The 20,378-nt window shown below is 44.9% G+C and overlaps 1 protein-coding gene across 1 annotated transcript in view; it reads left to right on the plus strand.

Moving 5' to 3' along the window:
• LOC115126000 (unconventional myosin-XVI-like) overlaps window positions 1-20,378 on the plus strand; it is a 344,854-nt gene that overhangs the window by 136,914 nt on the left and 187,562 nt on the right. The window contains 6 exon segments of the mRNA XM_065005768.1: window positions 891-1,018; window positions 3,722-3,827; window positions 7,730-7,847; window positions 9,968-10,115; window positions 16,397-16,517; window positions 19,830-19,947. Coding sequence (XP_064861840.1) covers window positions 891-1,018; window positions 3,722-3,827; window positions 7,730-7,847; window positions 9,968-10,115; window positions 16,397-16,517; window positions 19,830-19,947 — 739 coding nt within the window.

A 20,378-nucleotide genomic window follows, 5' to 3' on the forward strand; every position in this document is an offset into this window, starting at 1 on the left:
ACACACACACGTCTTTTAATCGATCCTGAGGAAAAGAGAGAAAAACAGCAGAGCCCGCATAGGCGCACACTTTTTTTTGGCGTGACCGAGATCTTTCGGCACGCTCAAAGTCTTGTGAGCGCGCGATTCTCACAATGACACGCCTCATTGAAAGCAGGCTTCGCGCTGAAGATGTAGAGACTATTCCCAGAGCTGTAACTGCTTGGGAAGTGCGTATACGATGACGTCAAAGTGGTGCCAACTTTTTCCATTACAAGAGAGACTTTGGGAGAATGCATGCCCTGGGACTTCTGCTTTACATAGAGACAAAATTTAAACGGTTTTAGAAGCTTTAGAGTGTTTTCTATTCGATAATATTTTTTATATGCATATATTAGCAACTTTTGACAAAAATGTATCATGTTTTATATGGGTACCCAATTCCTCCAGAAGGGGCAGTAATCAGGGGTAGTCTTAAGAGGTTTTAATAGTTGATTCTAAGATTTGTATTTGATCATGTATATGTTTTTGCTCTTTATTCTTTGTTATAGAGCCAAAAAGATTGGAGAAGTGGTTTACCCATACATCTCCATTTTGGATAGATAATTTTTCGTGTTGTTGTTTGTTTAGTGTTTTCCATTTTTCCCAGAAGTGGTTAGAGAATATTCTTCAATTACATTGAGCTGATTTCTGACGTGCTGTTCCTTCTTTTTCCGTAGTGCAATTCTGTATTGTTTTAGTGATTCACCATGTGTTCTCTTTCTCTCTGTCTATACCTCTCTCTCTCTCCCTCCCTCTTTCTCTCTGTCTATACTTCTCTCTATATATATATCTCTCTCCCTCTCTCTGTCTATACCTCTCTCTCTCTCTATCTCTCCCTCTTTCTCTCTGTCTATACCTCTCTCTATCAGGTGAGTCAGTTGTATCTGAGTTCTTCAGGGCGTTTGTGCTCCTCTCTGCCTCCTCACATCTTCTCCTCAGCAGAGAGGGCCTACCACATGATGCTGCAGGAGCGACGCCCACAATGCTTCATCCTCAGGTAAACACACATATTCAAATGCATGCACATGTGCAAACCTGCACACAATCACTAAACAAGTGCCAGTATCACCTCTGTGAGAAAGCATTAGTATTTCATTCAGATCATTAACTCCAATCAGTTAATGATTGAGAGTCAGTTAATGATTGAGAGTCAGTTAATGATTTAGAGTCAGTTAATGATTTAGAGTAGGTGAATGGTGAAGTAAGGGCCACTGCCCAATTTGTCACCCCAAACCCACCCCGGCAGGTCAGTTAAGTGCTTCCAGAGAGATTAATGGTTCTGGGAGCTTTGGCGCAGCCTGCTCTTTTCTTTGTCCCTGGCTGGACAGAGGCAGCTTCCTGATTGCAATTAAATCCCATTCCGGCTCTCCATCGCCGTTCCCACTGAGTCGGATCTGGTAGTGAGTTAATGCACTTCGGCTGCCAGCTATCTATTACACACACACACACACACACACACACACACACACACACACACACACACACACACACACACACACACACACACACACACACACACACCACACAACACACACACACACACACCTCATATACAGTCTCCATACTCCACTGAGCTGGAAGCAGTCAAAATGTTAGGTCCCTCAAGGTCAGGGTATAAACACACACACACATACACCACACAACACACACACACACCACACAACACACACACACACACACATGCCTAGAAGTACAAAGCTTACTTGAAATCGAATAAAGCCATATGTAAATAAAAAGAGGGGTAAACGACTCTGGACTTCAAACTCTCAGTGGCGTCATTAGTAGGAGAACTAAATGATGCACACACACACACACACACACACACACACACACACACACACACACACACACACACACACACACACACACACACACACACACACACACACACACACACACACACATGCCTAGAAGCACAAAGCTTACTTGAAATCGAATAAAGCCATATGTAAATAAAAAGAGGGGTAAACGACTCTGGACTTCAAACTCTCAGTGGCGTCATTAGTAGGAGAACTAAATGATGCACACACACACACACTCAAAGACACACACACAGCGCCATCATTACTGGGGGCTTAAATGACCTTCGCAAGCCATCTGCTAAGTGATACATAGCTGGTATCTGCTCTCTGTGCGTGTGTGTGTATTTGTGTCCATGTTCTGTAGTTAGACAGGCCTTACAGTCAACCTAACTGTTAGTTCAAGTCCCCCGTGGAGCAGAGTAGTGTACTTCACCACAGTCCACCTAACCTGAATGACCTCAGTGAGGTACCCAGTGGATGGATCAACCTAACCTGAATGACCACAGTGAGGTACCCAGTGGATGGATCAACCTAACCTGAATGACCACAGTGAGATGCCCAGTGGATGGATCAATCTAACCTGAATGACCTCAGTGAGGTACCCAGTGGATGGATCAACCTAACCTGAATGACCACAGTGAGATGCCCAGTGGATGGATCAACCTAACCTGAATGACCTCAGTGAGGTACCCAGTGGATGGATCAACCTAACCTGAATGACCTCAGTGAGGTACCCAGTGGATGGATCAACCTAACCTGAATGACCTCAGTGAGATGCCCAGTGGATGGATCAATCTAACCTGAATGACCTCAGTGAGATGCCCAGTGGATGGATCAATCTAACCTGAATGACCTCAGTGAGATGCCCAGTGGATGGATCAACCTAACCTGAATGACCTCAGTGAGATGCCCAGTGGATGGATCAATCTAACCTGAATGACCTCAGTGAGATGCCCAGTGGATGGATCAACCTAACCTGAATGACCTCAGTGAGATGCCCAGTGGATGGGTCAATCTAACCTGAATGACCTCAGTGAGGTACCCAGTGGATGGATCAACCTAACCTGAATGACCTCAGTGAGATGCCCAGTGGATGGATCAACCTAACCTGAATGACCTCAGTGAGATGCCCAATGGATGGATCAATCTAACCTGAATGACCTCAGTGAGATGCCCAGTGGATGGATGCCTGAATATACACTAAATGATGAGTACATATGACCATTAGCTTCAGTTGCCATCTCAATAAACCCAAATAAACGTCCGTAGGTCCATCACTAGAAGAAATACAGAACATGTCTAACAAAATGTTGCTAAAATGTCACAGAGCACCCCCATTATAGCCATAGGCTGTGTTGTTATGATCGTGTCCACTTGCTAATTAACACCATTGTAATGGCTAGCTGCAGGATTCTGAACGGAGAAGTGAATGGAAACGAGGGATGAAAAAGAGAAGGGATAGCCCAGAGGAGTGATGTCAGGTGGGTGGAAGAGTGAGATGGAGGTGACAGATGTAGCCTACACCCTGATGACTCACTCCACTCAGCTGGGTGGAAGAGTGAGATGGAGGTGACAGATGTAGCCTACACCCTGATGACTCACTCCACTCAGGTGGGTGGAAGAGTGAGATGGAGGTGACAGATGTAGCCTACACCCTGATGACTCACTCCACTCAGGTGGGTGGAAGAGTGAGATGGAGGTGACAGATGTAGCCTACACCCTGATGACTCACTCCATTGCACACATCCATTCATCTGAGACCAGGAACAATGTGGAAACACCCATGGACACAGTCACATACACAGATATTCACACCATTGCATGGACACAAACGGACACACACAAATCTATTTTTATTCTCTCTCTGTGTGTGTCTCTCTCTCTCTCACTCTCTACAGTGGGGAGAGTGGTTCTGGGAAGACGGAGGCCTGTAAACACATAGTGAGACACCTGGCAGTGAGGTCCAACCCCAAAGGCTTCTCTCTTGAGCCCAGGATGAAGCACGTGAGTCTGGGTTACTCCACACAGACTGAGCACCTGGCCATGGTTGTGCTAAAACGATTCATCCTCTTGGAGGACAATGGAAGTTGAATAGAACATGTTCACTGATGAAGGCTTCAATGCTGAGACGCAGGTTTTTATAATAAAAAGCCATTTTCCATTGAACTTCTATTGTCTTCCAAGAGTGGCTGAATATCTCTCACACTTCCAGTATGTGCTTTCTTTCATACACCTTAGTTGGACTGTGATAGTGACTGACCTTTGTTCTCTTTATCACCAGACACACACAATACCAGAGAGGGTAGACAGGCAGGCAGGCAGACAGACAGGCAGTCTGTCTGTTACAGAGTCCCTGTGGTGTAGGGTTTTGAGATATATATTCACGGACCAAATGATCTGTGTTAGTGCAGTGGTCTGTACATGAAACCCCTAGGTTGTTACAGGTTATTTTATTTCCTTGATCGCCATCACTAGGTTCTGTATGATCACTCAGGCCCATTGTGTTTGTAATTGGCCCATATGGAGAGAGCATCTAAATGCCACAGGCCAAGTATTCAGTCTGAAAGGGTTCTGTGGAAAGTGTACTGGGCGTCAGGTAGCCTAGTGGTAGAGCATTGGGCCAGTAACCGAAAGGTCGCTGGTTTGAGAAATTGAGAAATCGGTTTGTGTGCCCTTTAGCAAGCCACTTAACCCTAATTTTCTCCAGGGGCGCTGTACTACTATGGCTGACCCTGTAAAACAACACATAGAGGAGTACAATGGGCAGGAAATGACCATAGCAACCATTATATGAGCAGCCGTTATGAACAGGACATTGTTTGAGAATGTTTTATACTCAGTGATCAATTGCAATGATAGAGTATTATACCAGTCTGTGTGGAAGCATCGGATTAAAAGAGCACTTTAGCAAGACGAAGGACCACTAGACGAAGGACCACTAGGTTTTATGTAACATTGTTGCCTAGCATGCGTGGGAATCTTTATTGCAGTGAATGTTTGAAGGTGAACACTTTCCCACTATTTGATCATCCTAGCAGAAGTCCCTATTATAAACAATGACACTGTTTCATTGGACTATCTGTGATGACTTTAACATAAAAAGCATCATTGTTTAACGGGGAAGATAGAAATGCTGTTGCTTGTCCATAGTGGAGCTGTATGTATGCAGAAAAAGTCACGGTTTGGTGGTAGATAATATATCTGGGTCAACTCTTACTCAGAGAGCACAGAGGGACAATGTCTGACACTCAGTCAGTCGGGCTATATCGCCCTCTGGTGGTGAGAAGTGCTATTGTGTCAGTCAGTATTTCACACTCATCCACTCGCTTCAGTGGACTTCAATGAACCTAACGAGTACAAAGAAATTCACATTAATTCGATTGTGCGTCTATGAACCTGCCATCACTAATGCATGTATTGCTGCATACTCATGTTGTAAAAGACTATTGTAGCTGGAAACTGCTGATTTTTATGGAATATCTACATAGAATAAATAAAATTAAATAAATAAAAAATGGGCGTACAGAAGCCCATTATCAGCAACCATCGCTCCTGTGTTCTAATAACACGTTGTGTTAGCTAATCCAAGTTTAGCATTTTAACAGGCTAATTGATCATTAGAAAACCCTTTTGCAATTATGTTAGCACAGCTGAAGACGGTAGTTCTGATTAGAGAAGCAATAAAACTGGCCTTATTTAGACTAGTTGAGTATCTGGAGCATCAGCATTTGTGGGTTTGATTACAGGCTCACAATATCCAGAAACAAAGACCCTTCGTCTGAAACGTGTCAGTCTATTCTTGTTCTGAGAAAAGAAGGCTATTCCATGCGAAAAATTGCCAAGAAACTGAACATCTCATAGAACGCTGTGTACTACTCCATTCACAGAACAGCGCAAACTGTCTCTAACCAGAATAGAAAGAGGAGTGGGAGGCCCCAATGCAGAACTTAGCAAGAAGATAAGTACATTAAAGTGTCTAGTCTGAGAAACAGACTAGGCAGAGTTGCAAAGAAAAAGCCATATCTCAGACTGGCCAATACAAATAAAAGATTAAGAAGGGCAAAAGAACACAGACACTGGACAGAGGAACTCTGTTTAGAAGGCCAGCACCCCGGAGTCGCCTCTTCGCTGTTGATGTTGAGACTGGTATTTTGCGGGTACTATTTTATGAAGCTGCCCATTTTGAGCCTGTAATCGAACCCACAAATGCTCAGATACTCAACTAGTCTAAAGAAGGCCAATTGTATTGCTTATTTAATCAGGACAACAGTTTTCAGCTGTGCTAACATAATCGCAAAAGGTTTTTCTAATTATCAATTATCCTTATTAAAATTATGAACTTGGATTAGCTATCCCAACGTGTCATTGGAACACAGGAGTGGTGGTTGCTGATAATGGGCCTCTGTACACCTATGTAGATATTCCATTAAAAAGCAGCCGTTTCCAGCTACAATAGTCATTTACAACATTAACAATGTCTACACTGTATTTCTGATCAACTTTGTTATTTTACTGGACAAAAAATGTGCTTTTCTTTCAAAAACAAGAACATTTCTGAGTGACCCAAAAATGTTGAATGGTAGTGTACATACTGAATATAAAATATTAAAGCGTTATGCAACAATTTCAAATATTCTACTGGGTTACAGTTCATATAAGGAAATCAACTGAAATAAATGAATTTGGTCCTGGTCTATGGATTTCACATGACTGGAAATACAGATATGCATCAATTGGTCACACATATATATTTTTGAAAAGAGGGTGTGAATCAGAAAACCAGTCAGTATCTGGTGTGACCACCATTTTCCTCCTTCAAACACATCTCCTTCACATATAGTTGATCAGGCTGTTGATTGTTAGCCTGTGGAATGTTGTCCCACTTCTCTTTAATGGCTTTGTGAAGTTGCTGGATATTCACGGGAACTTGAACACGCTGTCGTACATGTCAATCCAGAGCATCCCAAACATGCTCAATGAGTGACATGTCTGGTGAGTATGCAGGCCATGGAAGAACTGGGACATTTTCAGCTTCCAGGAATTGTGTACAGATCCTTGCAACATGGGACTGTGCATTATCATGCTGAAACATGAGGTCATGGCGGCGGTTGAATGGCACGACAATGGGCCTCAGGATCTCATCACGGTATTGCTGTGCATTCAAATTGCCATCGATAAAATGCTATTGTGTTCATTCGTATCTTATATCTGCCCATACCATAATCCCACCGCCACTGTGGGGCACTCTGTTCACAACATAGCCATCCGCAAACTGCTTGCCCACACAATGCCAGACACGTGATCCGCTGTTGTGAGGCTGGTTGGACAACCTGCCAAATCCATTAAACAACATTAGAAGCAGCTTATGGAAGAGAAATGAACATTCAATTCTCTGGCAACAGCTTTGGTGGACATTCATGCAGTCAGCATGCCAATTGCACTCTCCCTCAAAACTTGAGACATCTGTGGCATTGTGTTGTGTGACAAAACTGCACATTTTATAGTGGCCTTGTATTTTACCCAGCACAAGGTGCACCTGTAATGATCATGCTGTTTAATCAGCTTCTTGATATGCTACTCTTGTCAGGTAGATTGATTATTTTGGCAAAGGCTCACTAACAGGGATATAAACACATTTGTGAACAAAATCTGAGAGAAATACACTTTCTGTACAGATGGAAAATTTCTGGGGTCTTTTATTTCAGCTTATGAAATGGGGGACCAACACTTTACATACGTTGCATTGATATTTCTGTTCAGTGTAGATACTGTATATTTAGTCCATAAAGGAACAGTGTCTATATGGGTAGTTATATGGTACAGTATATTATTTTTAATTGTATTATTATTATTATTATGGTGTGATTTCAGTGCCAACAGAAATTGTATATTGTGGTGGCTTGTAGGTGAACTGTATCCTGGAGGCGTTTGGTCATGCCAGTACTCCTGTGAATGACAACTCCAGTCGCTTCATCAAACTCCTCAGCCTGCAGTACTGTGACAAGAGAAGGACACTACTCAGAGGTACACATACACACAACTGCAGCTTTACCCAGGGGGCAGTGCTATAACTAACAAAGGGGTTTACGAACTACACCACTCAGTGTTTACTCACATGGATAATATCCTGGCAGTATTGAAAGGAAGTTTGATGTATGGCCAGCAGGGGGGAGTATAACTCTATGAATAAGCCTGTCGACGTTCAATGTCTGTCATCCCCTTTGAACCACATTGAGGTAGATATTTACTCATGCATTTTAATTAAGGTCACTCAAGTTTTTTGTTTGAATAATTTGGTCTGCGGTCTGTGTTTAAGAATCTTGAGTACACATTGGATAATTCTCGTAGCGTAGGTTTATATACAGTGTATCACAAAAGTGAGTACACCCCTCACATTTTTGCAAATATTTGAGTGTATCTTTTCATGTGATAACACTGAAGAAATGACACTTTGCTACAATGTAAAGTAGTGAGTGTACAGCTTGTATAACAGTGTAAATTTGCTGTCCCCTCAAAATAACTCAACACACAGCCATTAATGTCTAAACCGCTGGCAACAAAAGTGAGTAGACCCCTAAGTGAAAATGTCCAAATTGGGCCCAAAGTGTCAATATTTTGTGTGGCCACCATCATTTTCCAGCACTGCCTTAACCCTCTTGGGCATGGAGTTCACCAGAGCTTCACAGGTTGCCACTGGAGTCCTCTTCCACTCCTCCATGACGACATCACGGAGCTGGTGGATGTTAGAGACCTTGCACTCCTCCACCTTCCATTTGAGGATGCCCCACTGATGCTCAATAGGGGTTAGGTCTGGAGACATGCTTGGCCAGTCCGTCACCTTTACCCTCGGCTTCTTTAGCAAGGCAGTGGTCGTCTTGGATGTGTGTTTGGGGTCTTTATCATGTTGGAATATTGCCCGGCGGCCCAGTCTCCGAAGGGAGGGGATCATGCTCTGCATTAATTGTTCCCTCAATGAACTGTCCCCAGTGCCGGCAGCACTCATGCAGCCCCAGACTATGACACTCCCACCACCATGCTTGACTGTAGGCAAGACACACTTATCTTTGTACTCCTTACCTGGTTGCCGCCACACACCATCTGAACCAAATAAATGTATCTTGGTCTCAACAGATCACAGGACATGGTTCCAGTAATCCATGTCCTTAGTCTGCTTGTCTTCAGCAAACTGTTTGCGGGCTTTCTTGTGCATCATCTTTAGAAGAGGCTTCCTTATGGGACGACAACCATGCAGACCAATTTCATGCAGTGTACAGCGTATGGTCTGAGCACTGACAGGCTGACCCCCCACCCCTTCAACCTCTGCAGCAATGCTGGCAGCACTCATAAGTCTATTTCCCAAAGACAACCTCTGGATATGACGCTGAGCACGTGCACTCAACTTCTTTGGTCGACCATGGCGAGGCCTGTTCTGAGTGGAACCTGTCCAGTTAAACCGCTGTGTGGTCTTGGCCACTGTGCTGCAGCTCAGTTTCAGGGTCTTGGCAATCTTCTTATAGCCCAGGCCATCTTTATGTAGGGCAACAATTATTTTTTCAGCTCCTCAGAGAGTTCTTTGCCATGAGGTGCCATGTTGAACTTCCAGTGACCAGTCAGTATGAGGGAGTGTGAGAGTGATGACACCAAATTTAACACACCTGCTCCCCATTCACACCTGAGACCTTGTAACACTAACGAGTCACATGACACCGGGGAGGGAAAATGGCTAATTGGGCCCAATTTGGACATTTTCACTTAGGGGTCTACTCACTTTTGTTGCCAGCGGTTTAGACATTAATGGCTGTGTGTTGAGTTATTTTGAGGGGACAGCAAATTTACACTGTTATACAAGCTGTACACTCACTACTTTACATTGTAGCAAAGTGTCATTTCTTCAGTGTTGTCACATGAAAAGATACACTCAAATATTTACAAAAATGTGAGGGGTGTACTCACGTTTGTGATATACTGTAGGTCTTTATATACTGTACATTAGGTGAGTGTGTGCCTAATGCTGGTTACATTTGGTTTATAGCTTATTGACAGAGCATGTGTTATTATGTGGATTACGTGTGTGTGTGTGTGTGTGTGTGTGTGTGTGTGTGTGTGTGTGTGTGTGTGTGTGTGTGTGTGTGTGTGTGTGTTAGCGAGGATATACACGTACATGCTAGAGAAGTCACGGGTGGTCCACCTGCCTAGTCAGCAACACAACTTCAACATCTTCTACCTGATGGCTGAAGGCTTGTCGCCTGAGGAGAAGTGTGCCCTGTACCTCAACAACTTCCTAGCTCACAGGTCTGTACCTCAACAACTTCCTAGCTCACAGGTTTGTACCTCAACAACTTCCTAGCTCACAGGTTTGTACCTCAACAACTTCCTAGCTCACAGGTTTGTACCTCAACAACTTCCTAGCTCACAGGTCTGTACCTCAACAACTTCCTAGCTCACAGGTCTGTACCTCAACAACTTCCTAGCTCACAGGTCTGTACCCCAAAAACGTCCTAGCTCACAGGTCTGTACCCCAAAAACATCCTAGCTCACAGGTCTGTACCCCAAAAACGTCCTAGCTCACAGGTCTGTACCTCAACAACGTCCTAGCTCACAGGTCCGTACATCAACAACGTCCTAGCTCACAGGTCCATACCTCAACAACGTCCTAGCTCACAGGTCCGTACTCCAACAACGTCCTAGCTCACAGGTCTGTACCTCAACAACTTCCTAGCTCACAGGTCTGTACCTCAACAACTTCCTAGCTCACAGGTCTGTACCTCAACAACTTCCTAGCTCACAGGTCTGTACCCCAAAAACGTCCTAGCTCACAGGTCTGTACCCCAAAAACATCCTAGCTCACAGGTCTGTACCCCAAAAACGTCCTAGCTCACAGGTCTGTACCTCAACAACGTCCTAGCTCACAGGTCCGTACATCAACAACGTCCTAGCTCACAGGTCCATACCTCAACAACGTCCTAGCTCACAGGTCCGTACTCCAACAACGTCCTAGCTCACAGGTCTGTACCTCAACAACTTCCTAGCTCACAGGTCTGTACCTCAACAACGTCCTAGCTCACAGGTCTGTACCCCAAAAACGTCCTAGCTCACAGGTCTGTACCCCAAAAACGTCCTAGCTCACAGGTCTGTACCCCAAAAACGTCCTAGCTCACAGGTCTGTACCTCAACAACGTCCTAGCTCACAGGTCAGTACCTCAACAACGTCCTAGCTCACAGGTCTGTACCTCAACAACGTCCTAGCTCACAGGTCCGTACTCCAACAACGTCCTAGCTCACAGGTCTGTACTTCAACAACGTCCTAGCTCACAGGTCTGTACCCCAACAACGTCCTAGCTCACAGGTCTGTACCCCAACAACGTCCTAGCTCACAGGTCTGTACCTCAACAACGTCCTAGCTCACAGGTCTGTACCTCAACAACGTCCTAGCTCACAGGTCCGTACCCCAACAACGTCCTAGCTCACAGGTCTGCACGTCAACAACGTCCTAGCTCACAGGTCCGTACCCCAACAACGTCCTAGCTCACAGGTCTGTACCTCAATAACTTCCTAGCTCACAGGTCTGTACCTCAACAACGTCCTAGCTCACAGGTCTGTACCTCAACAACTTCCTAGCTCACAGGTCTGTACCCCAACAACTTCCTAGCTCACAGGTCTGTACCTCAACAACGTCCTAGCTCACAGGTGTGTACCTCAACAACTTCCTAGCTCACAGGTCTGTACCTCAACAACGTCCTAGCTCACAGGTTTGTACCTCAACAACGTCCTAGCTCACAGGTCTGTACCTCAACAACTTCCTAGCTCACAGGTCTGTACCCCAACAATGTCCTAGCTCACAGGTCTGTACCCCAAAAACGTCCTAGCTCACAGGTCTGTACCCCAAAAACGTCCTAGCTCACAGGTCTGTACCCCAACAACGTCCTAGCTCACAGGTCCGTACCCCAACAACGTCCTAGCTCACAGGTCCGTACCCCAACAACGTCCTAGCTCACAGGTCCGTACCCCAAAAACGTCCTAGCTCACAGGTCCGTACCTCAACACCGTCCTAGCTCACAGGTAATAAGGCCAGGCAGCACACAGTAATATAGGAAGATATCTAGATAAACACATCAACACCAGCCCTTCCTCTAGCTAACAGGTGACTGATGGGGGGGGGTCCCATATCTCTGGGTTTCCACTGATAGTCCAGCCACAAAGTAAAAATGGGCTATATATTTAAAAAATAATAATTTAAACAAAAAATTGTATTGTAGAAATAGAAAGTGGATTATGACTTTGTAGCTGTGGTAAGTAGTGTGGTAATGCAGATTGACCACATCTCCTCTCTAAAATGAGTGTCTGTATTACACACGCACACTCATGATTTATATCCCCATGGGAGATACTACCTTCTACAAGCATGAGAGCGAGAGTTATCGAACATGAATAAGGTCAAAGTGTGTGTGTGTGTGTGTGTGTGTGTGTGTGTGTGTGTGTGTGTGTGTGTGAGAGAGAGAGACACACACTCATGCGTACAATCAGGCGTGTGTAGTGCGTGTCAGTATTGCATAACCCCCTGGAAAGTCAGTCTAATATCCAGTGACCTGGATGGGCTGTTATGGAGCCTGGTAAACACGCTACAGCCCCTGACTCAATGCTGAAAGTGCGTGATCAAAAGCCCTCCAACACGAGCCCATCTGGGGACCCTCCTTTCTCCCCCTCCCCACCCCCCAAGACATACCCCCCAAGACATCCCACCAGAGGTCTCTTCACAGTCCCCAAGTCCAGAACAGACTTTTGTTATTGTAGATATGTGGTAGTAGATTAGTGGCCTGAGGGCAAACTTAACATGTTGTGAAAAGTGTTATGTAATGTCACGTAATATTTTTAATTGTATATAACTGGCTTTATGTTGCGGGAGCCGAGGAAGAGTAGCTTCTGATTTGGGAGAAACTAACAGAGATCCGTAATAAATACAAATACAAAATACCCTTCCTTTCTCTGGAGGAGATTGCTCTGACTGGTTAAAAGTCACTGCTTGAGAACACCGGCTAAACAACCATGCTTTATTAAATACATTTCTCATGCTCTAAAATGATGTGTATGTTTTGTTTTTGTTTGGATTGGATTGGATTGGCTGCAGATTCAAGTTCTCTGGACCTCTCTCCCAGACAGCTGAAGGTCCGAACCTCTCTCCCAGACAGCTGAAGGTCCAAACCTCTCTCCCAGACAGCTGAAGGTCCGAACCTTTCTCCCAGACAGCTGAAGGTCCGAACCTTTCTCCCAGACAGCTGAAGGTCCGAACCTCTCTCCCAGACAGCTGAAGGTCTGAAGCTTCTACACATGTGCAGGATTCTGTACTTCACACACAGTCTCTGCTCTACTCGTTCGGCTGCTCAGCCGGAAAATATTGCTTGTTTAATAACGTTAATAACGTTAAACGAGATGACATAATGATAGTATTCTACATAACAGAACCAAATATAACAGCATAGTATAATGTTACTGTAAGACAACAAAAAATGAAAAAATTCTTATGAGATTTTAGGATGATTCTGCAAATGATCACATATAATGAATCCAGTTTTACCGGTGAAACATCTGCATGCCGCCCATTTGAGTTATCGACAGTGGTGTTTTGAAGGATGTACAGTGTGCAGATTGTAGAGCAGATGGTGGGAACAGACTGTAGCATACCTGTGTTTTGTTTCAATCAAAACACATACATTACCAAAGTATGTGGACACCTGCTCGTCAAACATCTCATTCCAAAATCATGGGCATTAATATGGAGTTGGTCCCCACCTTTGATTCTATAACAGCCTCCACTCTTCTGGGAAGGATTTCCACTAGATGATGGAACATTGTTGCGAGGGCTTCCATTCAGCCCCAATAGCATTAGTGAGGTTGTGCACTGATGTTGGGTGGTTAGGCCTGGCTCACAGTCAGCATTCAAATTCATCCCAAAGGTGTTTGATGGGGTTGAGGTCAGGGCTCTGACAAACCGTTTCTGTGTGGACCTCGCTTTGTGCACAGGGGGATTGTCATGCTGAAACAGGAAAGGGCAGAATTGTCTAGAATGTCGTTGTATGCTGTAGCGTTAAGATTTCCCTTCATTGGAACTAAGGGGCCTAGCCCGAACAATGAAAAACAGCCCCAGACCATTATTCCTCATCCACCAAACTTTACAGTTGGCACTATTCATTGGGGCAGGTAGTGTTCTCCTGGCATCCACCAAACCCAGATTTGTCTGTTGGACTGCCAGATGGTGAAGTGTGATTCATCACTGCTGAGAACATGTTTCCACTGCTCTAGAGTCCAATAGTGGTGAGCTTTACACCACTCCGGCCGACGCTTGGCATTGCTCATGGTGATCTTAGGCTTCATGAAGCTCCCGACGAACAGTTCTTGTGATGACGTTGCTTCCAGAGGCAGTTTGGAACTCGGTAGTGAGTGTTGCAAACAAGGACAGGCCATTTTTAAGCGCTAAGAGCTTCAGCACTCGGCGGTCCCGTTCTGTGGGCTTATGTGGCCTACCACTTTGTGGCTGAGCCATTGTTGCTCCTAGACTTTTCCACTTCACAAAATCAGCACTTACAGTTGACCAAGGCAGCTATAGCAGGACATAAATTTGAAAAAACTGACTTGTTGGAATGGTGTCATCCTATGATGGTGCCATGTTGAAAGTTACTGAGTCCTTCCTTAAGGTAATTCTACTGCCAATGTTTGTCTATGAAGATTGCATAGCTGTTTGCTCAATTTTATACACCTGTCAGCAACAGGTTTGGCTGAAATAGCTGAATCCACTCATTTGAAGGGGTATCCACATACTTTTGTATAGTGTATTTTGCCTAGTGGCACATTTTTGCCGCGTGAGCGAAAAATGCGACCATAGATGCAATCAGCCTAAAATCTCATTAGAAATCAGGTGGTGTTTTTTGTCTTACACTAACATTATACTATGCTATTTTATTCCTTCTATAATTATATCATGATGTGATCTTGCACACATTGGTTCAGCTTTGATCTAACTTTATTAAACGAGCAGCATTCGCCAGAGCAGCCTTTTCTCTGTAGAGCAGAGACTGTGTGTGAAGTACAGAATCCTGCACATGTGTAGAAGCTTCGGATCTTCAGCTGTCTGGCAGAGAGCTTCGGACCTTCAGCTGTCTGGCAGAGAGGTTCGGACCTTCAGCTGTCTGGGAGAGAGGTTCGGACCTTCAGCTGTCTGGCAAAGAGGTTCGGACCTTCAGCTGTCTGGCAGAGAGGTTCACACTTTCATCTGTCTGGCAGAGAGGTTCGCACCTTCAGCTGTCTGGCAGAGAGGTTCACACCTTCAGCTGTCTGGCAGAGAGGTTCTCACCTTCAGCTGTCTGGCAGAGAGGTTCACACCTTCAGCTGTCTGGCAGAGAGGTTCACACCTTCAGCTGTCTGGCAAAGAGGTTCGGACCTTCAGCTGTCTGGCAGAGAGGTTCACACTTTCAGCTGTCTGGCAGAGAGGTTCGCACCTTCAGCTGTCTGGCAGAGAGGTTCACACCTTCAGCTGTCTGGCAGAGAGGTTCTCACCTTCAGCTGTCTGGCAGAGAGGTTCACACCTTCAGCTGTCTGGCAGAGAGGTTCACACCTTCAGCTGTCTGGCAGAGAGGTTCGGTCCTTCAGCTGTCTGGCAGAGAGGTCCAGAGAACTTCAATCTACAGCCACTGCCTTTTTTGTATCAGGTCCATAATATGTCTGTAGTCCCTCATCGATACAGTGCAGTATGTTTATAATGTGCGAACTCTCTCCTCTCTCTCTCTATGTGTAGTTATCTGAGTGTTTTCTCTGTACGGTAGTTTAGAATGTCTTTAGTGTAGAGCATGATAAGTCGATCTGTCTAGTGTCTGTCTCCCTAGATTCCTGACTGCTGGTTTTCTCTGCACTGTACTGTGCTGCATCATTCTGTAGAAGGTGCTTTTACACCTGCATTGCTTGCTGTTTGGGGTTTTAGGCTGGGTTTCTGTACAGCACTTTGAGATATCAGCTGATGTACGAAGGGCTATATAAATACATTTGATTTGATTTGATTTGTAGAACATGATAATTGTCCCTCACTTGTTTTTGTCTGTGTCTCTCTAGGTACCTGAGTGCAAGTTTTCTCTGTGCTGTAGTTTATCATCTGTAGTATATGTTGACTGTCTCTCTGTGTGTCTGTCTCTCTGTGTGACTGTCTCTCTGTGTGTCTGTCTCTCTGTGTGTCTGTGTCTCTCTAGGTACCTGAGTGCAAGTTTTCTCTGTGCTGTAGTTTATCATCTGTAGTATATGTTGACTGTCTCTCTGTGTGTCTGTCTCTCTGTGTGACTGTCTCTCTGTGTGTCTGTCTCTCTGTGTGACTGTCTCTCTGTGTGACTGTCTCTCTGTGTGACTGTCTCTCTGTGTGACTGTCTCTCTGTGTGTCTGTCTCTCTGTGTGTCTGTCTCTCTGTGTGTCTGTCTCTCTGTGTGTCTGTCTCTCTGTGTGTCTGTCTCTCTGTGTGACTGTCTCTCTGTGTGACTGTCTCTCTGTGTGTCTGTCTCTCTGTGTGTCTGTCTCTCTGTGTGTCTGTCTCTCTCTAGGTACCTGACTGCAGGTGTTCCAGCAGTAGATTCCCCTCCTGTGGCCACTGCCTCAACTCAGAGTAGAGACCGTCTCACTGCAATCAAACAGGCCCTCAGAGCACTGGGCTTCAATAAACTGGTATGATTACACTGTGTGTGTGTGTGCGTGTGTGTGTGTGTGTGTGTGTGTGTGTGTGTGTGTGTGTGTGTGTGTGTGTGTGTGTGTGCGTATCTGCATGTGTAATTTGCCACACACATAGTATGTGTGTATGTCAGTGGGTGCACATACCTTGTAAGCAGGCTTGCATGTGTCGGTCACACATGGTCCTGCATGTTAGTATACTATACTGTATGTACAGACTGTACTGTCCCTTGTCTGGTATGAGGACAATCTGAGTGTGTTCTCAGCACATTATAACCATCTATTTATAGACTCCAGTCAGCATCTGTCAGCAGTGAGTGACACCATCTCACCTTTTAATCCCACCCATAGCCAGCAGTTTATACTGTAGGATGGTGGCAGGGGGCAAGGGTACTTCCTGGGGGAGAGATAGACAGGGAGATTGACATGTGGAGAGGGGGGGTGTAGAGGCAGGGGATGATAGCGAGAGTGAGACAGAGAGGGGGTTAGAGAGAGAAAGAGAGAGAGAAGAAAGAGAGAGACTACCCATGGGTGTCTCTAAACTCTTGTTGGGGGACGACTGACAGCCCAGACCCAAAGGTCAATCCTCATTAAGAGCCTCTATCGGTAATGTCTTCTCCTCCCCTAATGCAGGACTCTATACAATGTAGAGAGGGGGAGAGAAATGAGAGACATAGGCTCTTAATGAGGATTGACCTTTGGGGATGTGCTGTCTGGGACTCTGGGCTGTCTCAACAAGGTATGAGTGTCAGACAGTGACTAAAACCTGGGTTTATCACACTGAAATCAGCTCCTGTTAACACAACACACACACACACACACAGACAGAGGGAGGGAGGGAGGTATAGACAGAGAGGTATGGAGAGAGGGGGAGAGAAGGAGGGAGGGAGGGAGGTATAGACAGAGAGGTATGGAGAGAGGGAGAGAGGGAGAGAGAAGGAGGGAGGGACATAAACAACAAGTGTGTATGGCCATACTAGAGACAAATATTTCCCTCAGATTACACCGACCCATAAAGAATTTGAAAACAAATCCAATTTTGATCAACTCCCATATCTACTGGGTGAAATACCACAGTGTGCCATCACAGCAGCACGATGTGTGACCTGTAGCCACAAGAAGATATCAACCAGTGAAGAACAAACACCATTGTAAATAAAACCTATATTTATGTTTATGTTTTCCCTTTTGTACTTTAACTATTGTACTTAACTACTTTTGTAAGTGTAATGTTTACTGTTCATTTTTTATTGTATATTTCACTTTTGTTTAGAGAGAGAGAGATAGAGAGAGGTTGGGGAAGGAAGGGAGAGAGACAGAGGGAGGAATGATGAAGAAGAGATTGGAGGAGAAACGTTAGGTAAGGAGAAAGGTTAGGTAAGGTGAAAGGTTAGGTAAGGAGAAAGTTTAGGTAAGAAGAAAGGTTAGGTAAGGTGAAATGTTAGGTAAGGTGAAAGGTTAGGTAAGGTGAAATGTTAGGTAAGGAGAAAGGTTAGGTAAGGTGAAATGTTAGGTAAGGTGAAATGTTAGGTACGAAGAAAGGTTAGGTAAGGTGAAAGGTTAGGTAAGGTGAAAGGTTAGGTAAGGTGAAATGTTAGGTAAGGTGAAATGTTAGGTAAGGAGAAAGGTTAGGTAAGAAGAAAGGTTAGGTAAGGTGAAAGGTTAGGTAAGGAGAAAGGTTAGGTAAGAAGAAAGGTTAGGTAAGGTGAAATGTTAGGTAAGGAGAAAGGTTAGGTAAGGTGAAAGGTTAGGTAAGGTGAAATGTTAGGTAAGGAGAAAGGTTAGGTAAGAAGAAAGGTTAGGTAAGGTGAAAGGTTAGGTAAGGTGAAAGGTTAGGTAAGGAGAAAGGTTAGGTAAGGAGAAAGTTTAGGTAAGGAGAAAGGTTAGGTAAGGTGAAAGGTTAGGTAAGGAGAAAGTTTAGGTAAGGAGAAAGGTTAGGTAAGGTGAAAGGTTAGGTAAGGAGAAAGGTTAGGTAAGGAGAAAGGTTAGGTAAGGTGAAAGGTTAGGTAAGGAGATTAGAGGGAGAGGAGTGGCTGGGTGGCTCTCTGTCTGTCTGTCTGTCTGTCTGACTGGCTGGCTGGCTGGCTGGCTGTCTGGCTGTCTGTCTGGCTATCTTTCTCTCTCCTCAATTCAAGGGATTTATTGGCAAAGGAAACATATGTTGACATTGCCAAAGCAAGTGAACTAGATAATAAACAAAAGTGAAATAAACTAACATTTACAGTAAACATCTCCCGCCCCTCTATCCATCTCTCTCTCTCTCTCTCTCTCTCTCTCTCTCTTTCTCTATCCCTCTCTTCTCTCTCTCTCTCTCTCTCTCTCTCTCTCTCTATCTCCCTCCCTCACTCTCTTTCCTCTCTCTCTCTCTCTCTCTCTCTCTCTCTCTCTCCCTCCCTCACTCTCTTTCCTCTCTCTCTCTCTCTCTCTCTCTCTCTCTCTCTCTCTCTCTCTCTCTCTCTCAATTCAATTCAAGGGCTTTATTGGCATTGTAAACAAATGTTTACATTGCCAAAGCAAATGGAATAGACGAAAACAAGAGGGAAATAATTAAGGGAAACATTAGTACACTTTATACTCAAAAGTGTTAAAAGTATATAGACATTTCAAATGGTATATTATTGGCTATGTACAGTGTTGTAACAATGTGCAAGTAGTTGAAGTATGAAAGGGAAATAAACAGATAAATATAGGTTGTATTTACAGTGTTGTTTGTGCTCCACTGGTTGACCTTTGGGCCACACATCTTGCTGCTGTGATGGAACACTGTTGTATTTCACTTAACAGATGTGGGAGTTTATCAATGTTTGATTTGTTTTCGAATTCTTTGTGGATCTGTGTAATCTCAGGGAAATATGTGTCTCTAATGTGGTCATACATTGGGCAGGAGGGTAGGAAATGTAGCTCAGTTTCCACCTCATTTTGTGGACAGTGAGCACATAGCATGTCTTCTCTTGAGAGCCAGGTCTGCCTATGGCGGTGTCTCACCATAGCAAGGCTATGCTCACTGAGTCTGTACATAGTCAAGGATGTTTTATTTTCTTCTGTGTACTCTCTGTTTAGAGGCAGATAACATTCCAATTTGCTCTGTTTTCCAGTGTGTCAAATAGTTATCTTTTTGCTCTCTCTCTCTCTCTCTCTCTCCCTCTCTCTCTCCCTCTCTCTCCCTCTCTCTCTCTCTCTCTCTCTCTCTCTCTCTCTCTCTCTCTCTCTCTCTCTCTCTCTCTCTCTCTGTCTCTGTCTCTGTCTCTGTCTCTGTCTCTGTCTCTCTCTCTCTCTCTCTCTCTCTCTCTCTCTCTCTCTACCCATCAGGAAGTGGACAGTGTGTTTATGCTGCTGTCAGCAGTGCTGCATGTTGGGGACCTGTGCTTCACAGCCCTGACAGACGCTGAGATAGCCTACCCCTCTGACCTGCAGCTGCTGGAGCGAGGTCAGCATCACCCCCGTCACATGACCTTGGCCAACGCTCTGCACTGACACCAGGCTGACAGCAGTGGGGGGGAGAAAAGGGGAGTTAGAGAGAGAGTGAAAGGTGGGCAGAGAGAGAAAGAGAAAGGGAGAGAGAGAGAGAAAGAGAGGTGGGCAAAGAAAGAGAGAGGGAGAGAGAGCTACAGTTGTATTTGTGCCCATCCTCTTGTTTACACCAGCTCTGCTGCAGTCTCCTCCTCTTCCCTCCCCTTTTCTGTTTTTCTCTCTCTCTCCTCCCACTCTCTCGCTCTTTCTCTCACATGCACACTTTCTCTCCCATTCTGTTATGTATTTGCAGTTGGTGTGTCAGACACTCAGCTATAGTCACCTGCTTGGTAAACCCCTGTTCCCACTCAGGACCTGTTACCCCCCTGTTACCCCCTATATTATACA

Source organism: Oncorhynchus nerka, linkage group LG3 (assembly GCF_034236695.1).
Source record: "Oncorhynchus nerka isolate Pitt River linkage group LG3, Oner_Uvic_2.0, whole genome shotgun sequence".
Lineage (NCBI taxonomy): Eukaryota > Metazoa > Chordata > Actinopteri > Salmoniformes > Salmonidae > Oncorhynchus > Oncorhynchus nerka.